Genomic DNA, 21,093 nt, shown 5'->3' with positions numbered 1-21,093 from the left:
GAGCCGAAGGCAGACGCTCAGCTGACTGAGCCACCCAGGCGCCCCCAGAACAGGTTATCTAACCTGGCTTAGGCATCAACAAATGTTACCTGGAGGAAGAATTATTAGAGATGGGTCTTGAAGAGTAAGTAGGAATTTGCCAGGAGTAGGTGGATGGGTGCTCCGGGTAAGGAGCTTAGTATGTGCAGCAGCCTGGAGACCTGAACAATCACAGTAAGTGTGTCTCGGGCACATGGTGGGTGGAAGTGGAACAGAGAGGTTGGAGGTCTTGAAAAGCAAGCTTAAAAAGTTGGTCTACGGGGGTGCCTGGGTGGCACAGCGGTTAAGCGTCTGCCTTCGGCTCAGGGCGTGATCCCGGCGTTATGGGATCGAGCCCCACATCAGGCTCCTCTGCTATGAGCCTGCTTCTTCCTCTCCCACTCCCCCTGCTTGTGTTCCCTCTCTCGCTGGCTGTCTCTATCTCTGTCGAATAAATAAATAAAATCTTTAAAAAAAAAAAAAAAAGGTCTACGTCCAGGAAGCCAGGAGCTGCAAAGATGCTCAAACCAGAGGGAGGCAGTGTCGAGGCCCTTTCCTTTTCACTTTTGTTCTGGATCATTGCCCTGGGTTGGGCTCTCCTGTGGAAGTTCCTCCTCCCAGCCCCCAACACCTGGTTCAGGCGACAGGGTCAGTGCGCCCTCTGGTGGGTATTCAGCAGAGATTCGTCAAAGGAGCAAAGCTGGGAACCTGGGTGAAGTCCAGTGAGCATGCTGCCCTGGAGGCTCGGGAGATAAGGATAGCTGTGGATGGTCAAGTTGCCGCCCCCTGGGCCGTAGAGGGTGTGGATAGGCCTGAGGCGGCGAGTGTACATCGCTGGAGTGGATCCCACAAGGCATCCAGCTAGTATCCTCTCCCACAGTGCGATATTTTCTGGCCCGGGAGGGAGAGAGGAGGGTGCTTTTACACCACTCCTAGATGCCCTGTAGGTCCACATGACTAGCCACATTCCTGACCCCACAGGAGGATCCCCACCCTGTGTCTGCCCTGTCATGCACCCGCCGGTGGAGCACCAGCTGCCTTCATGGCAGGCCTCGAGGGGCTGAGGTAAGGATGGGATTCCGAGTGTGTGGCCTGGCTCAAAGGACCAAGTTCCTTTTCCCCAAGTACCTGAATTACAGTTTGGGAAAAACTATGGGCTGGACCTTTGGAGCCTTGCTCACCCCTTTCACATATGTTATTTCCAATTCATTCATTAATCATTTATGAACCCTAGTAGCTGGGCTGGGATGGGGGACACTGCCCAATGAAATACAGAAATCTCAAACTACAGTGGGGACCCCTGCTACTGAGGGAGGTGCCTTCAGAGAAAATCTGGAAAAGAGCAGGGGTTAACTAGGACATGGGAAGGGTTGAAGGAGATCCCATGAGACTCCTAGAGGAAAAGACCAGTAGCCCCAGGGAAGGTTACTAGTGCTGAAATACCCCAAGGCTGATGATGCAAAGCAAAGCACTCAGACAACCATTCATTCATTAAGTCTTGAGCAAGTATTACAACCAGGTGCAGTGATAAGCACTGGGGAGGAGTCAGTCCTCCAGGATCTGAGTTGGGGTGGGTGTGGTGTAAGGAGACAATAAATTATTTATTGTGTTAGAAGTTACTTTAGTGTTGGGGGAAAGGAGTGAGGGTTTACTATTAATACTGTGATCTGGGAGGATCCACCTGAAGATGAGTAAAGGAGCTCAGCAAAGCAGGGGCCCTAACATTATTTTAAAGAATTTAGTTTTTCAAGAAGAGTCCCAAGCATCGGGAATTGTCATACGGTTGGAGGGAGGCAGAGTTACCCCCACGCTGCCAGGATGGCTAGAGGTGCCACACTGGAGAGGTCACTTCAAGAAGGTGGCTTCCCTGAAGACCTGACCTCGAGACCCAAACTGAAGGAAGAATAGGGAAGGTCCTAGCGTGAAGGTCTAGAGGCTAAATGGAGAGGGGCTCCGGCAAGGCTGAGACCGAGATAGAGTTAGCGCTCAGATGGCAAGGTGGTGACGCCGGACTGTCCTGTAGAAGCTGGAGCCCAGACAGGAGACCGGTAAGGAGCGATGCCCGTCAAGGGAGTTTTAGGAGAGGTCCTGGGGTGAAGACCAGTTTGCGGCAAAGGCGTGAAGGCCCAACTCTGCCAGGCGCACGCGCGCTCCAGGGTGAGTAGGGGAGGAGGCTTACTTCGCTGTTGGCCCCGCCCCCCCCAAACAAATATTTGACATTCCAGGCTTATCTAGAGGGGAGCAGGACCCGAAGAGCGACGTTTCCCCCTCCCACCCGGCCTGATTGGCCTAGCGCTTCCGCGGGTGGGGACCAGCGGGCAGGCGCCGGAGTGGGCGGTCCGGAAAGGGGCGGATACTCGCCTATACCCGAGGAAGCGCTCGTACCCCGAAGCCGCTGGAAAACCTATTTCCCGCTCCTCGCAGACCGCTCCCGGCGCGAGTCACTTGCGTACTGGGCACCTCGGTCTCTATCCGTTAAGCAGGGACGCGTTTTAGTGTTGGTTCATTGGGCAAGGCCTCGGAAGCGCCCCCTCCACCCCGGGCTCTTTCTGCATCGCCCGAACGTCCGGACGCAGCAGCCCTACGTCCCTTCTTCCCGCCGGACTCTTCAGTTTCTCAGTCATATAAATGGGAGCACTTAAGGAAGTCCGGGGATGCCTGGAAACGCGCCGTAAAGGAGTCTCACCAAGCACGACAGGGCGAAAGCCCTCCACGCGGGACTGTCCTTACTGGGTTGCTGGTCTCGGATGGAGAAAAGAGGGAGGGTCTGCAGCCCGCACGTGCACATTACACATTCGCCGCTAGCCCCCACCCTCCAGCGCGCTCACATCTCCAGGCTACAGGCCCGTCGTCCGGCGGGAAGGGCGGGAAGGGCGACGAAAACAGACAGCAGTCTCCACGTGGGGTAGAGGCGAGGCTCCATGCCCAGACCATCCGGCTCAGCCCCGTCTAGAGTGGCGCTCTCTGGAGTTGGAGCGGGGCGCTTCCTGTTTCCCCAGCACCGAGGCCTGCACACCACCTAGAGTGTTTTGGCACCGCGGGCACTTACTGGAGCCAGGCTAAGGCCAGGTCTTCACACGTGTGTGGACAAGCTCAGCCCCGTGACCTCTGGTCCTCCGACCCAAGGCTCTAAGAAACGTTGCTGATCCCCGACTCTCCCCCCCAATCCAGTTGGCCTCTGGTGACCACCTCTCCACAGGCCTCTGGGTGTTCTCCAGTAATTCACCGCCCTCTTCGGTGACTTCTATCACCCCCAGACCGGCCGTCATGACGAGGCCTCTAGACTGCCTCCTGGTGATTTTCACAAATCCCATGTGACCCCTACGGGCTGCAGAAGGCCCCTGTTTCTGCATTTTTCTTGGCTCCGGCCTCATGGTGGGGAGGGACAGAGAGGAGGACGAGATCGAGTCAGGTAAGGCCTCTGACCGGGCGGGAGTCCGGGCCGTGAGCGCGCTCCCAGGCCCGGCGTCTGAGCGCGCGCGCTCTGGGCTAGGCTCTAGCGGCCTTCCCCCTCTGTTCCCGGGGCCGCCCTCGGTCACGTGGCCGGCGGAGCCGACAGGTAACTCGCCCGGAGAGGGCGGGGGCCAGTAGCCGCCCCGCCCCACGGGGCGCCGCGGGCGGGTCTCAGCAGCGCCCACTGCGCCAGCCCGGCCGCAGGTGCCGCCCCCGACACACGGTGTCCCGCCCAAGCTGATTCGTGTCTGCCGTCGGCCGGTGCGTGCGTGCGCCTCGTCGGTCCGCGTGTGTCTGGCCGAGCGCCCTCTTCCTCTGCGGCCATGACTCCGCCGCCTCCCCAGCCACCGCCCCCGGGCCCGAACCCCACCACAGACTGCGCCGCCGACCCCCGCCCCGGGCCTGGACCCCTGGTCGTACTGTTCGGAGCCACGGCCGGTGCGTTGGGGCCGGACCTGGGCTCCGACGAGACCGACTTGATCCTCTTAGTCTGGCAAGTGGTGGAGCCGCGAAGCCGTCAGGTACGGTGAGAAGGGGGTTGGTGGGGTCCCTAGGAGTTTCAGGATCCGAGGGGAGCAGTGGCTCATCGGTTACCCCCGCCGCTCGTAGGTGGGGACGTTGCACAAGTCATTGGTTCGCGCCGAGGCGGCCGCACTGAGCCCGCAGTGCCGCGAGGCGAGCGGCCTGAGCGCCGACAGCTTGGCGCGGGCCGAGCCGCTGGACAAGGTGCTGCAGCAGGTGAGTGCTGGGGCCCGGGCGAGTGGAGGCATGGCCGGGCCGCGGGGACATTTCTCAGCGGGAGAGGCGGCGGGAGGCAAGGCCTGCCGTGCTGCGACCAACTGGCCTGGGCGGTAGGACGAGTTCCTGTTGTTTAAAAGTTGCAGGGATTCCCGCGTGTGCCGGGCCTTCCTGGGGGCACCTCACTTTTCAGTCTTTCCAGGGATCCACTCCTACTGACGCGGTGGGATGGAAGCTGCGAGACCCCTCCCAGGGCCGGCGGGGCTGTGAGGCTGAGACGCCTTTGGGAACCTGCTGGGCCAGGTCTCCCAGAACAGCGGCCGGAAGCCAAAAGGGCCGAGGGGCCTGGTCTTGGCCATAGGTCACGGTCCCTGCCGCCGGCGACCTCGGCCCACCCACCCGCCTGGGAGACGCTGGAGCGGGGGCGTAGGGCGGGGTCTGCCTCAGAGGCAGACGCCGCCAGGTGTAAGCTGCTCGTCTAGGCCTGTCCCGGCCGGCTGGCCAGGCGTGGGCGCTGTCCGGACCCCGCCTGAAGGCTACCTGTCTCCTGAGTGCAAAGGCCCAGGGTGCCTCCCAGCCCCGGCTGAAGTGGGAGGCGGTTCCCGTTGCTGTTTTCTTTTTCTTATCTTCACTACGGCACTCACCCTGTGCCTGACTCCTGAGTGTAATGAGTTTAAGTGCTTTACACGCACAAATTCTTTTATTTTCCAACTGCGGTGGTTCCTGATGAGGTGCAAAGATGTTGAACCTGATCCTTTCGCAGAAGGGCTCCCAGGCTAGACCCTACTTGGGGAGTGTGCTGAAGGAGAACTGGGTTGGCCCGCTCTCGGCCTGTGCCTAGTGCTTGTACCTGTTCTCCAGCACGGAGGAAGGCTGGGGGGCTGGGCAGATTGAGAAGTGCCACCCCCTCTATGAGCAAACAGCTCAGTGCCAGCCGGTCGATAGGGTGTGGGTCAAAGCTCATGCTGCCCCTGGCGTCCAGGTGTGGAGCTCTGTCCTTGGATTTTCTCTGCCCCTCGGTTGGTCAGACCTAGAGGCGGGGCTGCCATTGACCATGAGCCAGCTGGGCCTCAGGCAGAATTGGGCCTCCCCCACCTGTCTGAGGGTGGTGCCTGGTCAGGGACAGGTTTAACCTGCTTTGCCCCGCCCCTTCCCACCTGCTTGTCCCACTCCACCAGGTGTTTGCTCTGGCCCCACTCCAGACTCTTGGGAGTGTGTGTGATGGGGGCTTGGGTGATATGTGACTGCCCCCATTTGGCCTGGAGAAAGTGACAGTGGACTGGGGGAGAAAAGGGACACAGAACCAGGTCCCACGCCTGTGGCCAACTCCTCCCCAGGCAGGGTAGGGCTGAACATCTAGTTGAACCGGCTTTGCAGCCTGGGCCCTGCCTGTGCCCTCCCTCCTCCTGCCCGATCAGCTGTGAGTCTGTGTCTGTCTCTCCCCACTCCCTATCCCCAGTTCTCACAGCTGGTGAGCGGGGATGTGGCTCTGCTAGGCGGGGGCCCCTACATGCTGTGCACTGATGGGCAGCAGCTGCTGCGACAGGTCCTGCACCCCGAGGCCTCCAGGAAGGTATGCCACTGAGGGCACAACAGGGGGTAGGGTTCCCAGGACCCCTGTCATGGGGGTGGGCAGGGCAGCTCAGTTCTCCCCATTCACGCCCACTTCCATGTGCCCCCAGAACCTGGTGCTCCCCGACACCTTCTTCTCCTTCTACGACCTCCGCAGAGAGTTCCATGTGCAGCACCCAAGCGCCTGCCCTGCCAGGGAGCTCACCGTGGCCACCATGGCACAGGGTATCTGTGACCCAGAAGGGTTAGGGTGGCGGGGAGCTGTAGGCTGTTTTTGAGTATGTGCATTCTGGAGGGTTATATAAACACATGCGAGTTTACATGACTGTCGAGTCCTTGAGGACACATGCCTCTGTGTCTGTGCTGGGGTGTGTCTGAAATAGGGACATACGTCTGCATATGTCTGGGATGGGGACTTGTAAGGGCATATATGAGCTGGATCAAAACAGATGTGCTGGCCTCTCATGTTGGGATTTCCTCATTGTTATTTCTCTGCTCATAGACTTGGGGCTGGAGACAGATGCCACAGAGGATGACTTTGGGGTCTGGGAAGTGAAGACAATGGTAGCTGTCATCCTCCACCTGCTCGAAGGGTCCAGTGGTAAGGTGCCCTTCTCCACCTGTCACCCGCTCTCAGGGTGAATGTCTGCCTCTTTCTTCCTCAAAATCCCCGTCCCCACTTGTTACCTTCTTTGAGAGACCACAGGTAGAAGCTCCTTTGTCACCTCCTTATCCCCCTCAACTGTCCTCTTTTTGCAGAGCTTGGTGGGGAGACCCCCCTCCACCAGACCCTGCTGACCCCCATGCCATCTCCTCTCAGGTCAATTGTTTTCGAAGGCAGAGGTGGTAAAGCAGAAATATGAAACAGGTCCTTGGTGAGTGTGCGGGCAGGGGTCGGGGGTGCCAGTAGCTGGACAGCTCTGACTCTGTGCCCTGCCCCCACAGCAGCAAGGCCGATGTGGTGGACAGTGAGACTGTGGTTCGGGCCCGTGGGTTGCCCTGGCAGTCATCAGATCAGGATGTGGCTCGGTTCTTCAAAGGACTCAACATTGCCAGGTGGGTATGGCAGGAATGGTGGGCTCAGGAGGGCAGGCCTGCCCAGGAGGCACTAACGCAGCACTGGCTCCGCAGGGGTGGCGTAGCACTCTGCCTCAACGCCCAGGGCCGCAGAAATGGCGAGGCCCTCATCCGCTTTGTGGACAGCGAGCAGCGGGACCTAGCGCTGCAGAGACACAAGCACCACATGGGCGTTCGCTATATCGAGGTGGGGCTTTGGGCTGGGAGTGAAGCAGGGCAGAGCTGAGGCCTGCCAGGCTGGAGACCCATGGGCTGTTCCCGCTGTCCCCACAGGTATATAAAGCAACAGGAGAGGAGTTTGTCAAGATCGCAGGGGGTGAGTGTGCTCCCGACAGCACGTAGCTCCCCTGGTTCTTGATCTGTGTCCCACTTGCCCACCGCCCCCTGCCTTTCTGCTCCCCTGCGTGCCAAGTGTAGGTGGGTATTTGGAACGGCACAAATGGGGTCAGTAGGTGACTCCCATGCCTCTCACCAAGGCACGTCACTAGAGGTGGCTCGTTTCCTGTCACGGGAAGACCAAGTGATACTGCGGCTGCGGGGACTGCCCTTCTCTGCTGGGCCAGCGGACGTGTTAGGCTTTCTGGGGCCCGAGTGCCCGGTGACAGGGGGTGCTGATGGGCTGCTCTTTGTGCGCCACCCTGACGGCCGTCCCACTGGTGATGCCTTTGCCCTCTTTGCCTGTGAGGAGCTGGCACAGGCTGCGCTGCGCAGGCACAAGGGCATACTGGGTAAGCGATACATTGAACTCTTCCGGAGCACTGCAGCTGAGGTGCAGCAGGTGAGCACCCAGGGCTCCCCCTACCCACCACGTGCTTCTCCTCCAGGGTCCCCCTTCCATCCCCGTACCCCTGCCCTGCTTGGCATGACCGGCCTGTTGCTGCCTTCCTTGCCAGGTCCTGAACCGCTACGCATCCAGCCCGCTCCTTCCCACGCTCACCACTCCACTGCTCCCCATCCCCTTCCCACTGGCAGCCGGGACCGGGAGAGATTGCGTTCGCCTGCGAGGCCTGCCCTACACAGCCACCATCGAAGACATCCTGAGCTTCCTGGGGGAGGCAGCTGCTGACATCCGGCCCCACGGTGTGCACATGGTGCTCAACCAGCAGGTGAGGCTGCTGCCAGTGGGGAGACCTACACAGAGAGGGCTGTGAGGTTGGGAGGGAGGCACTCTTGCACGTGCCAGGTTGTTTATAAGACCACTGTGTGCACAGGGCCGGCCATCGGGCGACGCTTTCATCCAGATGACATCGGCAGAGCGGGCCCTAGCTGCTGCTCAGCGTTGCCATAAGAAAGTGATGAAGGAACGCTATGTGGAAGTGGTCCCCTGCTCCACAGAGGAGATGAGCCGTGTGCTAATGGGGGGCACCTTGGGCCGCAGTGGCATGTCCCCTCCACCCTGCAAGCTGCCCTGTGAGTGTCCCAGGGGCTGGGAAACGAGGCATGTGGGGGCCAAGCTGTTCTAACCCTCACTTTCTACAATGGGGACTCTCTTCTGGCTGCCTCACCCAGGGCAGTGCTGGGCTCCCTGCAGATGCACTCTCTACTTCTGCCTCCAGGCCTCTCACCACCCACCTACGCCACCTTCCAGGCCACCCCAACGCTCATTCCCGCTGAGACGGCAGCCCTGTATCCCTCTTCAGCACTGCTCCCGGCTGCCAGGGTGCCTGCTGCCCCTACCCCTGTTGCCTACTACCCAGGGCCAGCCACTCAACTCTACATGAACTACACAGCTTACTACCCCAGGTACCAGCCGCTAAGAAACGCCATAGTCTTGCCCCCATTCTGTTGTGAGGGAGGGTCATGATCCCCTTCCTGGACCAGATAATCCAAGGTCTGTTAGAGCTGGGACTTCATCTGAGATGGATGAGGGAGTGACAGGTAAGGTCTGGAGGATACCATGTACAAATTAGAGTAGAGAGGACTCTGGAGACAGGTTTTAGGGAGGAGGACTGAACTAAGTATAAGGCAGAGACGGGGGAAGAGGGAGGCAGGTCTTGGTCTAGGCCATAGGTGGGACAGCACTTCTAAATCCCTGCCTCTCCCGTCCTAGTCCCCCAGTCTCCCCCACCACTGTGGGCTACCTCACCACACCCCCTGCTGCCCTGGCCTCTGCTTCCACCTCAGTGTTGTCCCAGCCAGGAGCCCTGGTCCGTATGCAGGGTGTCCCATATACAGCTGGTATGAAGGATCTGCTCAGCATCTTCCAGGCCTATCAGGTGAGGTGTGGCTGGAGGGCTTGGGAACCTGGCTGAGTCTGGAGCTCCCTCCCCTAAATCTCTTTCCCTTCTGCAGTTAGCCCCTGATGAATACACCAGTTTGATGCCTGTTGGTGACCCGCCTCGCACTGTGCTACAGGCCCCCAAAGAGTGGGTGTGTTTGTAGGTGAGGGAGCCAGGAGGTAAGAGCTGACTGATGTCTAACATGTCTCTCGTGGCGTCCAGAGAACCAGTACCCTCAACCAGGTGGCTTCTTCTGGGCTTGTCAGAACTCTGAGAAGGCACCTAGAGAAGCGCAAGCCCCAGCTCCATCTCCCACTTGTTGCTGTGTCTGTTCATCCCAAAGATGATGGCTGGATGCTGCATGCAGGGCTGGGTGTGGAATGGTGTTACCCTGCTCCCAGTGGCCTGATCTGGGCCTCCTGAGTAGCACCGAGAGCGCCTTTGGTCGGTTTTGGCTATGGCTCATACCCACAGGTACTATGGGGGCTGATGTCCACAGCAGGCTAATGCTTGCTTTTTAAAAATGTAAGCCTTGGTGCCTTCAATGTATGACTCCTGGGAGCTTCTGAGTAAAGATCCCAATGTTCTGCCTTCCCTTTCCCTTCTGGTAGGGGGCAAGGAGGCAGAGAATGCTGGCCCCAGCCCCCAGGATACTTGATCCTTGGTGGCCACATTGTGCCAGGGGTCTAAGGATGCTAGCTCTCCTCCAGCTTGGCACAAGGACTATCAGGTGGCAAAATCACTAGGTGTTTGGATGGACTGTACTGCAGTATCCCCAGAGGACACTAGGGGGCAGGAGGCCCTCACACAAAAACTCAGGCTTGAATTTTAAAGGGGACTTTCTGCCTACTTTTCATGCACACCTTGGGCAGGCCAGTTGTCCTGAACTCAGCAAACATCGTGGAATGTCCTTTGCACCCACTAGAGGGTACAGAACTGAAGCTTCGGAAGGAATTTGGAACTCTACTACTCACTCCTCCGTAAAATAAACAAAGGTTCCTAACCAAGTGGACTTCTTAAAAGCCAAAGTGCCCTTAGCTTTGGACCCCAGTGTGTGGGGCTCCACACCTGCCCCAGGCAGAGGAAGACTCAGGCAGATTTCAAGGACACTGTTAACCTGTCACTGTTTATTATTTCAGCCCTGTAACTGAGGAACATGAATTGCTGGCTCTTCCCTTTGTTATCTAAGGAGCACTACACCCCTATCTATAAAAGGTTTTAAAATACAAAAGTGTCAGAAAACACAATCCCAAGTGCTGTAAACATAACAGAACCAATTCCCTAACTGTACATCGCCCATTTTATAAAATACAGTGTTTCAACTTCAGGCCATCTGAGCCTTAAAGATGACTATCTGTTCTGAATATTAAAAACAGGGCTTCAAAGCCAGGGGGCGCCTGGGTGGCACAGCCGGGTAAGCGTCCCATTTTTGGTTTTGGCTCAGGTCGTGATTTCGAGGTCTTCCTCTCCCTCTCTCCCCCCCCTAAAATAAATAAATATTTAGAAAAACAAAAGCACCACCCCAGAACTTCATGCTCAGATCCAGCAGAGCTCCTGTGATAGTGGTTAGCCCTGGGCAGGCATGGGCTGTTCTTCATGCAGCAACACCACACATGAACCTGAAGAGAGGACATCTGGTCCCTTTCGAGCTGTCTTCAGCCATGTTTCTCTGTATCTCTAGTAAGTAGAAGGCTGCTTATCCCATTCCTCAAACCAAGATGTAGCACAGGGTGGAAGGGGTAGGGGTAGGTGCCAGGACGTGCCCGGTTGCTCAGTGTTGCCACTAGAAGTCAGTTGCATCGTCCAATGAATGTGTGCTTTAGCACCACTTACGCTGCACAGAAGTTTAAAGTCTTTACCTGCAAAGCCAAAAAATACTGATTCTTAAACCAAAGACTTTACAAAATGATACAAGACCGCTTATATAGTATACAAAGCTCTTTTAAAATTTAACTTTTATTTTAAATAGGAAAGCATTTCTAGTGCTACAGGCATCAAGGTATTTAAAAGGCATCAAAATTTGGTGCATAGCAACTCTGGATCATAGAGGCTTTTATTCCTGAGGGCAGCAGAGCAACCCCCAACGGGTCTTGCAAGGGGAACTCTTGCAAGAAGAACCCCATGTGAGGCAGCTACCCCAGGGCAAGAAGCGTGGAGGCAAGTCTGGCCAGCTGTCTGGAACTTCATGTCTCACAACCCCTCCAAAGGGAGCTGTGGGCTGCCAACTACAGGCCCTGAAGCAAATCTCACTATCCACACTCTGACACAAAACTTACTAAAGGAAATAGGAAAACATCCAGCCCCAGGAGGGACCAGAGTGATTCGCTGAAGGACAGACATTTTTCTCTAACTAGGTTTAGGGAAAAAATCTAAATCATCATCATTTGAAGGGGAAAAAAAAAAAAAGACCATACTTCTTTATCCTGTAGGTCAACAGCTCCTACATGGCTGACTAGAGGTGGTGGGCAATGAGCCGCTCCCCCTGCCCAGGCCTTACTTGGCCTCAATAGAGAAGTCCTAGCATCTAGGACTCATAATCCCCTGGAGTAACAACATCAAGCCCTTGACCAACTCAGTACACTGTCGCACATATAGGCACTCAAAAATGTCCTTCCTGAATAAATGAAATTAAATGATTTCATTTGAAAACATACTGTGAAGTTCAGGTGCTTTGAAATAGGCCCAGCCTTGGAATAGGTACTAATCCCATTAAAGGGAGGGGGAAGGGCAGGGTTTGGAAAAAGCACCCAACTCGGGCACCTCCTTTGGTAGAGAGCAGGCTGGAGTTTCTTGCTGGCCCCTGCCCTGGGCACCAGCCTCACCAGCAGCAGCACCAGGGCATCTTTGGTGTGGAGGGTCAGATCTATGATGCTAACTCATGTCTGGGTTTGCCTCAAAGCCTTTTGGGGAAAAGGCTGGTTTTTAGACCATGCAGATGAGACAAGGGTAGGCCAGACTCATTTTAGGCTGTAAACAGAATGAGGGATAAGCCTTCCATGCCATTGTGAATCTTAAAAGCTTCCCTTCTGGAGTCATGTATTTTCTCTGCTCTTATTCTGAAGCATAGCTCATTTCTGCTTAGCTTCTGACACAGCCTGGCCTCTAGAAAGGAGTCAGAACCAGCAAATTTGCCTAAACCATCATGAGGCTGTGGCTTTAAAGGTTACAGAGCAGCCAAATGCAGATACTCCCAGTTAGAAAAGGTCTGGGACCAGAGGACACGAAAGGAAAAAGCACTCCACAGCCTACTTGTTTCAGGATGGCAGGATATTAAAGCTACCATGCTAAAAAACCCACCTTTCAAAGTCACCTTACTTGTAGCTATCTTATCCAAGGCCCTGAGGGAAAAAAGCAATTTCAACATGGAGTCAGTATGGAGAGACTGCAGGAAGATTACCTAGAAAGTTACAAAAAGGCTATGCTCTGGAATGTCATTTATATTCCAACACATCAATGATTGGAATGGTCTCTTCTCACTTTAACAGTTTACTTTTATAAAGAGGTATGAGCTACATTTGGCTTTATTTCCTATAAATCTATGAAAGGCTTTAGGACATGCTGAGTTTCTGAGGCATAGGTGTGGGCTTAGGACAATTTTTTTTCTTTCATGTTTGCCTCTGGAAGGTTTTATCAAAAGTTCCTACTTTAAAAATGTCATCAAAGCTAAAGAGTCCTTCAAATGACCATAAAGGAATACAAATCACCAATCATAGCTAAGCAACCAGGTCACTTGCAAAAGCAGCAACTCTGAAATGGAGAGCCTGCTGCATTCACACTCAAAGCACCCATCATATAAAAGTATCCTATTGAAATATAAAAAGCAAAGCTCATTTCCCCAAAGCTCAGTCTATGCTGCTCCTGTTCTTTTACAAAATATACCCAAGGCCTGAGGTGGAGGAATCCTGCTTTCCCCACATACAGTGACCCAACTCCTGGTGCCAGTCCTGAAGGCCACAGAGTTGGAAACCCAAGGTCCAAGGAGAGAAACATGCTGAGAAGTACATGGTGGTGGACACATGGCTGCAGCAAGCACTGTCAGAGCCCATCGGATCTTCCTATATCCAGGGAATCGGGCCCCGGGAGGGGAGCCTGCCTGCTCGCCCCTGTTCCTTGGGAAACAGAAATCTGGGACATGTCTCTCCCAATTATCTCGTTCACTGAAAAACAAGAAAAAGGAGAATGATTAGTGACCTCTGTGTGACTGACCATATGATGCTCAATGGTGAGTTCCATTTCAAAGACATTTTTCCCTTTCCAAAGTTTTCTGTAAAGGTAAATGCAGTGCTTAAAGCCTGCTCCTAAACTGAATGGAGACAACATTCCAGACCCCTCTTTTTCCCTTTCAGTTCAGTTTGGGTTGGGAAGGGAGATGGCTCAGAACAGGAAACATTCTTACCATCACTCTAAAAGCTTACGCTCTAGAGCAGAAGACAGAATACATCTGAAATGAGTTCAAGTTAATCTAACTTTTCCTTAATTTGCATCCCTTTAGGAGGGTTTTCCCCTTCTGATTCCTGTGGTGTACTCTGTATGTAAAGTGAATGCAAATAAATGTTCTGATAAGACTAAAGGAAGATTTGGGAGTTATTTTGTTACCTTATGCTAATACAAGCATCGTTTATTATGTTGGGGGCATGGGTTCTCATCCTTTCAGAAAAGACTCTTGATTTTCTTTTGGTTTCTATGACAAGCCAAGCATTTCAAGGAACATAGTGCTCTGTGAAGTCCAGTGCAAAAAACTTCAATCTTGAGGAACCAGTATAGAAAATAATATGCCAGGGCGCCTGGGTGGATCAGTGGGTTAAGCGGCTGCCTTCGGCTCAGGTCATGATCCCAGGGTCAGCGGGGAGCCTGCTGCTCCCTCTTTCCCCGTTTGTGCTCGCTTATCATCCTCACGCTCTATGTCACTATCTTTGTCTCTCTCAAATAAATAAAATCTTTAAAAAAAAAGAATGCCCCGTATTCCCCCCCGTAAGAACCTTTAGTTCTCTCGTGAGAATTCTCTGCTTTGAAATGAAAATTCTTTGCTTTATCAACTAAAGATTATACTCCTAGGCATATACTCAAAAGAACTGAAAACATATATCCACATAAAACCTTGTACTAGAATACAAGTTCACAGCAGCATTATTCACAATAGCGCCAAAGTGGAAACAACCCATATGTCTACCAAGTGATGAATGGATAAACGAAACGAGGGCTATCCATACAGTGGAACGTTAGCCACAAGAAGGAAGTTCTGATACATGCTACAACATAGATGACCCTTGAGAACATGCTAAGTGAAAGAAACCAGACACAAAAGATCATACATTGTTTGATTCCATTTGTATAAAATGGCCAGAACAGACAGCAAATAGATAGGTGGTTACCAGGAGTTATGGTGAGGAAGGAATAGGAGTGACTGCTAATGGGTATGGGGTTTCTTTTTTTTTCTTTTTGGAGTAATGAAAATTACCTAAAATTAGATCGTTGTGACAGTTGCACAATTCTGTGAATATACTAAAACCACTGAATGGTATATTTTCAAGGGTGAGTTTTATAGTAATGAATTACATTTCAGACCAGCTGTTATAAATGAAAATAGGCCAAGACAAAAAAATTTTACACTTAGAATATGATGTGATCATAGAGCAAAGGAGACACTAACAATCGCTTAAAAAATCTTCAAGTATTAACATCTACTCTGTCTATAGGTAATTAAAAAAATTCTTCAAATTCTTATGGCTGTAAGAAGGGAACTAAGATTCACTTCACAAAAATTTATTGAGCATCTATGAGAGTTTACAACTGAAATTTGTATCTTCAATCTTCACAACATTTTAAGATGCATGGGGACAGAAAGGGAGTATGGTTGAGAGTAAGACAGGAAAGAGAGAATATAAAAGGGACAAAAACAGAAAAGGCAGCCGTTGGCACCTGTCATTCCAAGCCAATTACAAGCAAGGAACAGTGTTTTCAGTGTGGACTCCATGTGTAGGTCTATAGGCTAGACTCGTAAGACAGAGCACAAGGATGGCCCATGATCTCTGCACGTGGTCTCTTCACATAACTCACCACATTGAATTACTGATAGGGGGCATCATTATCTGTCTCTCAAGTAGCTTGTGAGCTCCTGAAGGGCAAGGACGTTACTAATGAGGAAATACCAATTTCTGATGACTGAATAAACGGATCCTAATTCAATACAATTACTTGGAAACTACTGGGAACTAATATACTGAAAGTTCACTAGGTAGAGGCGTAGGAAAGGGACCAGACAATGTTATTAAGACTAATGCATGACATCTGATTTTTATTTTGACAGTGTCTATTTTAGACAGGTCTCCCAGCAGTGGCAACAAGCCAAATATAGAAGCGAGTATCAGCTGGCAATCATCTTTTCCCAACGCTTATCCCTTCCAAGGATGGTAACTTCAGAGATGTTCCAAGCTGCCATGCAACACACCTTCTTAAATTACCTCACTGATCAAGTTTTAAATCTACAAGGTGATTAGAAATGGTGTTCTATCATCGTAAAAAAACACATGATGTATTGTTTTCCTGTGTCTTTATGAGGAAGTCAATGCTTACATTTTCTTGAGGATGAGGGTATGATATCCAGCACTATCCACCCACTTACCAAGTACACTTTTTTTTTAAAAGATTTATTTATTTGACAGAGAGAGAGAGAAAGCACAAGCAGGGGAAGTGGCAGGCAGAGGGAGAAGCAGGCTACCTGCTGAAGAAGGAGCCCGATGTGGGACTCAATCCCAGGACCCTGGGATCATGACCTGAGCTGAAGGCAGACGCTTAACTGACTGGGCCACCCAGGCATCCCCACCAAGTACTCTGACGACAAAGTAAACACATCATTTTCTGAGGTAGTCAGGTAATGCTGTTTATAGCAAAAGCCTGATTAAAGCTATTTTGTTTCTGCTCTCCCTTATCAAAGTTCTGTTCTTTTGCCTGTGGTGCCTAACCTCACTTAGCTGAAGCAACCTGGAAGGTTCTTGACTGTTTGGGATTTTAAGACTATGATAAAGCCAGGAAGATTTTCCACAAAGAGGCACTCAAGCTGACTGTACTCAAGTATACTTTAATACAGAATATTAATACATAATAATCAGTAGATATAAGTTCCAGTAGGGCAGGGACCTTATTACCTATCTTGTTCTTCACTGAACCCTTAGTGCTTGGTACATACTGTGTGCTGAATACAATCACTGGCCAACTGAATACTTTAATATAATTTGGGAACTTGGAAAAACTAAAATTATGCTCAAATAATTGCTACAAGTGAATACTGAATATGAATTTTAGGACAAGGAGTCAGAACTACAACAAAGTGGTCCTTTTGCTGCCCTTTAGCAATGATTTGAGAGCAGTATGGCACAGTGTCCGCGGCTCTTCTCTGCCTCTCACTTCTCCCTGAGGCTGGGGGCTCAGGGCTCAGGCTCCAACCTCTGGATTCCTGCAATAGCTTTCTGTTGCAACCAGCCAAAATTTCAGTGTCAACTAAAGCAAGTCAAAATTATTACTGGCAAACAAGTCTATGATGTATATTATTAGCAATATTGATAAACACAGTAAGTTATTTCTTTTAAAAAAATATTTTATTTATTTGACAGAGAGAGCGCACAAGCAGGGGGAGTGGCAGGCAGAGGGAGAAGTGGCTCCCTGCTGAGCAAGGAGCCCGATGTAGGACTCATTCCCCGGGATCCTCGGATCATGACCTGAGCCAAAGGCAGATGCTTAACTGACGGAGCCACCCACGTGCCCCAATTATTTCTCTTTTTTTTGAGTATAGCTGACACATATTTATATTAGTTTCAGATGTACAACTTAGTGATTAAAAAAACTTAGTGATTTGACATTATTTCTTAAAAATACTGCTTGCAATTTCATTTTCTACTTTCTTTTGAATATATATGCATGAATTTATTCATTTATTTAAACCCTAGTCCAGGAAATATGTGAGGTGGCTTTATTTTTTTTTTTCATCAATTTAAGAGCAGAAAGAGTTTATGCCCCTATTATGCAATGTTATCATTTCCCTCCTTTAAAGAGTAAAGTGAATTAAAAGCCTAGGAGAAGAGTCAACAGCCCTCAACACCTATGCTAACAGGTTATGTAGGTCACGGCGTTTGGCCCACTTGTGACAGCTGCCATCAACTCCTGCTTCCCCAACACATGGATCACCTGTGATACCACAACAGAAGTAGTCAGAGCCATCAGCAGTATTTGCTGTAAGAACAAGTTTCTTAATCCAAAAATTGCTATCCAACTTAACAGTCCACTGGAATGCTATTCCTATACACAAGAATGAGGTGTTTGAGTAACAAAAGGTCTCCTATTTAGGGCTATTTCCAATGCTAAAGGTTTCAGAGCTAGAGCTGACAAGCATGGTATGGTATGAAATCTCACCACCAGGTGGACTGGGGCAGAGCAACCCAGGACACTGCCCCTGGAGCAGACAGTCTTATACACAAAAGCCCAAAGGGCCTTTCTAACTAGCATCTGAGCATCTTGAGCATTTCTGGAAAGGATTTCTGGGTATAATTGGACTCTATTTATATATGTTATTTCATTTTGAAGCTGAAATGAACATTCATCCAGGTTTGGATTTCACCTTTTGTACCCGAAGTTTAAAGGTATAATCCATTCTCTGGTGAACAATTTTATGGAGACACTATTTTTTATAAAACAAAGGCTCCAATTATTTTCTGAATTCCACTTGAAATGAAAAAATAAGAGAAATTTGGAAGTATAGGAATGAGTTTAAATGGATGAGAAATCTAGTATTTACAGTTTATTATTCTATAACACAGTTTTGCTAAGATGTACTTTTCGGTTTTAGTAAGTTGTAAGAACACCAACTAAACTACACACATTAAATAACTGAATTCACCTATTTGTGTCATGAGGTGAACAATTAATTTGCATTTATCAAAATCTGATTAACATACCTTCTCAAACTAAAGACAAAAAAAAGTTCCTGAACATTTAGAAAGTATCTATGGTAGATTGTTAACTGTTCTAATTCATTCTTAAGTGAATTTAACTACTCATGGGGCCACTTAGCTATAAACTACATTTCCCATCTTCCCCTTTGTAGGTAGGTATGGCCATATAATTTGTTTTCTTCCAATGAAATGTGAACAAAAGTGATGTGTTCATCCTCCTTATCCCAGGCTCAATAACTTCTTCCCTTCCTTCCCCCATACCTCTTGCTTTGGGCTAAGACTCAAGTCAAAGTGGTAACTGCTTTGATAATACCTAAGGAAACAGAGGAACAATGAAATAAAAGGAATCCTGATCTCTGAATTACCATGAAGTGTTAGAGAAACTTCCAAAGTGGTTAAGCCATTGTACTTTGGAATCTCCATTAGAGAGACTATTATTTATTTATTAACAAAAATAAAACTCATCACCATAAAGGTAACAACAGAAAGAATACTTAAGTATTTTAAGCAAGAACCAAGATAACCAGCTTGAGCTCTATCAAGTTTTTAGCCAAGTCATTTTAAATTTCACCCTAAACATTAGACAGCTTTCAACCACAGGACAAAGTGAAAATACATGCACAAAGATTAGACGGTATCTTTCACTTTTCAACAGTAGCTTTACTACTAGTAAAGGAAAATTATGACACTTTTTGTTTTTTTTTTTTAAACCACACCTGACAGGGGAATCAGTCTTATTATTAAGGGTTCTTTCTTTTTAAGAAATCTCTTGTGTGTGATACTATACTCAGTGTCATAGAGGTCTTTCCTCTAGAACAGGTTGTAACTCAAAACATTCCTCAAAGACAAACATTAAATCTCCAGCTGAGTAAACAGTACACAGGTACCTAAAAGTGTATTCAAGTATCAGCATGTATCCTTTTATATCAACAAAAACTGAAATGTGAAAAAATAAAAACCAAAACCCACTTCTTTTTGTTTTAAGATGTTGGATTCAGAAGAATTTTAAGATTATAGGAAGATTCCATCCTTCTCCCTATTTTTTTTTTTTTTTTGCATATTGTACATTTTCTCTGGATAATCTTGTCCATTTCTATATACTGTTGACTCCTAAATCTATGCCCTCCAGGGACCCAACCTGAGCTCCAGAACCATAAATCCACATAACTCATTCCAGCACCTGTGCTATGGATCCTATATATTTGCCTCTTCAAGACTTGCTCCAAAAATTTTCTGCACCCTTCCAGCTCTTCAGTCAATCTACCCACCACCTTCCCTCCTGGATCTTTCTTATCGTTACTAGGTACGGTAAAGCTCTCTACCTTAAACAAGCAAGCAAACAAAAAAAATCCTAGAACTTACATAGCCCTCTATACCTAATTTTTTCTTTTATTGTTTAACATCTTAAAGGAGTTATATACACTGCCTGCTATTTCATGTTTCTATTCTCACCTCCTGTTCACTCCTTAGTCATACACTGATTGCTTCATTCCAAAGAAACACTTCTTACCAAGATCACTAGTGACCAACTTACTTGTTGCTTCACACACAGGAAGAGCAATGGGGTAAACTCTAGAAGAGATAAAACTTTAATTTTGGTTCAGCTGTGATATAACTAGGGTGATTTACTTGATCTTTCTTCAATGGATCTTCTCAACCACAATATGAGGAAATTCATTTAAATCTTTCTGGTTATAGGGAGGAAGGCTGAGGGGAGTGGTCAAAATAGGTGAAGGGGATCAAGAGATACAAATTTCCAGCTATAAAAATAGATAAGTCATGGGGTTGTAATGTAAGCAGAGGAAATATAGTCAATGATATCATAATAACTTTATATGGTGACAGATGGTAACTAGCCTTATCATGGGCATCATTTTGTAATATATAAAAATATCAAATTACTGTGATGCACATCTGAAACTTAATAGGATATTGTATGTCAATTACATTTCAATTAAAAAAAAAACCCTTCGGGTTATAACTCTCCTTAGAGAGTTACAGGAATTTAGTTGCCATTTTTATTCCTCTCATGACTAGAGACAAGAATGATGTGAGACCAGGGTAGGCTCAGCTTCCGGGAGAAGCCAGTGTTTTGGTGCCTCATCTGATGAGGCTTCAGTATCCTAAATATAAAGATTTGGGTAGTCCCCTTCCAGATCTAAATTCATTAAAATTTCATTCAAATGGCATTTTGAGAATTACAATTTGTATATTTATAATTTACATACATAATATACAATACAATTTGTATATTTACAATATATAATTTGTATATTTATAATCACGTATGTTCTCAAGTGGCTTTCAGAGTCTTTGAAGAAAGAAACTGTGTGACAGTGAGGGAGAGCTATGTTCCCGGTGGGTTGCTGAGGTAGAGAGGGCTGAGGCCCAGCCCCTCCCTCACACAGACTTTATTTTTATGGATTCTTTGCAAATGAAATCCCAGAAGAACTATCAGGAATGCAAACATGGGCCCACAAGGCAGACTCAAGGGTAAATGATCCAGGTTGCCTGTGACAAATAGGTAAAATTTCCTGCTAATTTCCGTTTCATACTGCCTCACATCAAAACTTAGAGTACATGACCAGAAATCAGTAGGCTTATCAACCTGATTGGTAACCAGGTTTACTCAGCACCCAACCCATAGAATCCTTTTATTTTTTTTCCCCCAAGCCATAGAATTCTTATAGACGGGCTTCTCTGTTTTGATTTAATAAATTCAGTTAAACACTTGCCTTCTATTCAAACCCAGATTAAATTTATAAGCACTAGTGTAAGAACCTGAATGTGGTTGGATTTAAAAAGCAGAGTCTAGTAGTCAAAGTGTAGCTCCAAAGATACTGAGTGGACCTACCAAGAAGATTGCCCGTGTGTACCCCATCCTCTGTAGCACATGCAAATCCAGCCACTGCATGCAAATACCGCACTTGGGTATAAAAACAATGACACATTTCAATCAACACTCACCCTCTAGATTCTCCAGAAAGGAGCTGGACATGAGAGCTCACTGTGGTTAGGCCATTTCTCTGCTGAACCTGATGGCTGGTGTTCCAAGTCAGACATAAACTGGT

General features: G+C 49.2%; 3 protein-coding genes across 13 annotated transcripts in view; 1 reads left to right on the top strand and 2 right to left on the bottom strand.

The window, feature by feature from the left end:
• The window catches only part of PLA2G15 (phospholipase A2 group XV), a 17,017-nt gene extending 13,373 nt beyond the window's left edge, over positions 1-3,644 (bottom strand). The window contains exon 1 of one of the 2 annotated variants that reach the window (XM_057314198.1): positions 2,404-3,644. The gene's annotated coding sequence lies outside the window, so the exon portion shown is untranslated. The remainder of the gene's footprint in view (positions 1-2,403) is intronic. The other variant, XM_026495071.4, reaches the window with a different exon arrangement.
• ESRP2 (epithelial splicing regulatory protein 2) lies at positions 3,617-13,647 on the top strand. Of its 5 annotated transcripts, none has more exons than XM_026495066.4 (15): positions 3,617-3,992; positions 4,081-4,209; positions 5,669-5,782; positions 5,892-6,006; positions 6,284-6,382; positions 6,602-6,656; positions 6,727-6,837; positions 6,913-7,045; positions 7,132-7,174; positions 7,335-7,636; positions 7,752-7,964; positions 8,070-8,268; positions 8,415-8,601; positions 8,909-9,074; positions 9,151-13,647. In XM_026495066.4, exons 1-15 carry the CDS (start codon positions 3,795-3,797, stop codon positions 9,238-9,240), a joined length of 2,154 nt encoding a protein of 717 aa, XP_026350851.2. In that variant the 5' UTR covers positions 3,617-3,794; the 3' UTR covers positions 9,241-13,647. The 5 variants fall into 5 exon arrangements, with proteins under 5 accessions (XP_026350851.2, XP_048079999.1, XP_026350854.2 ...); XM_048224042.2 differs by having other exon boundaries at positions 3,664-3,992; positions 6,730-6,837; positions 8,983-9,074; XM_026495069.4 differs by having other exon boundaries at positions 3,664-3,992; positions 8,983-9,074.
• NFATC3 (nuclear factor of activated T cells 3) overlaps positions 11,018-21,093 on the bottom strand; it is a 121,854-nt gene continuing 111,778 nt past the window's right edge. For 4 of the 6 annotated variants that reach the window (XM_026495063.4, XM_057314192.1, XM_057314193.1 and 1 more), the window contains one exon: positions 11,018-13,234. In XM_026495063.4, the coding sequence (XP_026350848.2) occupies positions 13,113-13,234 (122 nt within the window). In that variant the 3' untranslated portion in view covers positions 11,018-13,112. The other 2 variants (XM_057314191.1, XR_006409025.3) reach the window with 2 other exon arrangements.

The sequence above is a fragment of the Ursus arctos genome, unplaced genomic scaffold, assembly GCF_023065955.2.
Source record: "Ursus arctos isolate Adak ecotype North America unplaced genomic scaffold, UrsArc2.0 scaffold_19, whole genome shotgun sequence".
Taxonomy (NCBI): domain Eukaryota; kingdom Metazoa; phylum Chordata; class Mammalia; order Carnivora; family Ursidae; genus Ursus; species Ursus arctos.
Note: the sequence above shows the minus strand (reverse complement) of the source record. Positions and strands in the feature narration are given on the sequence as shown.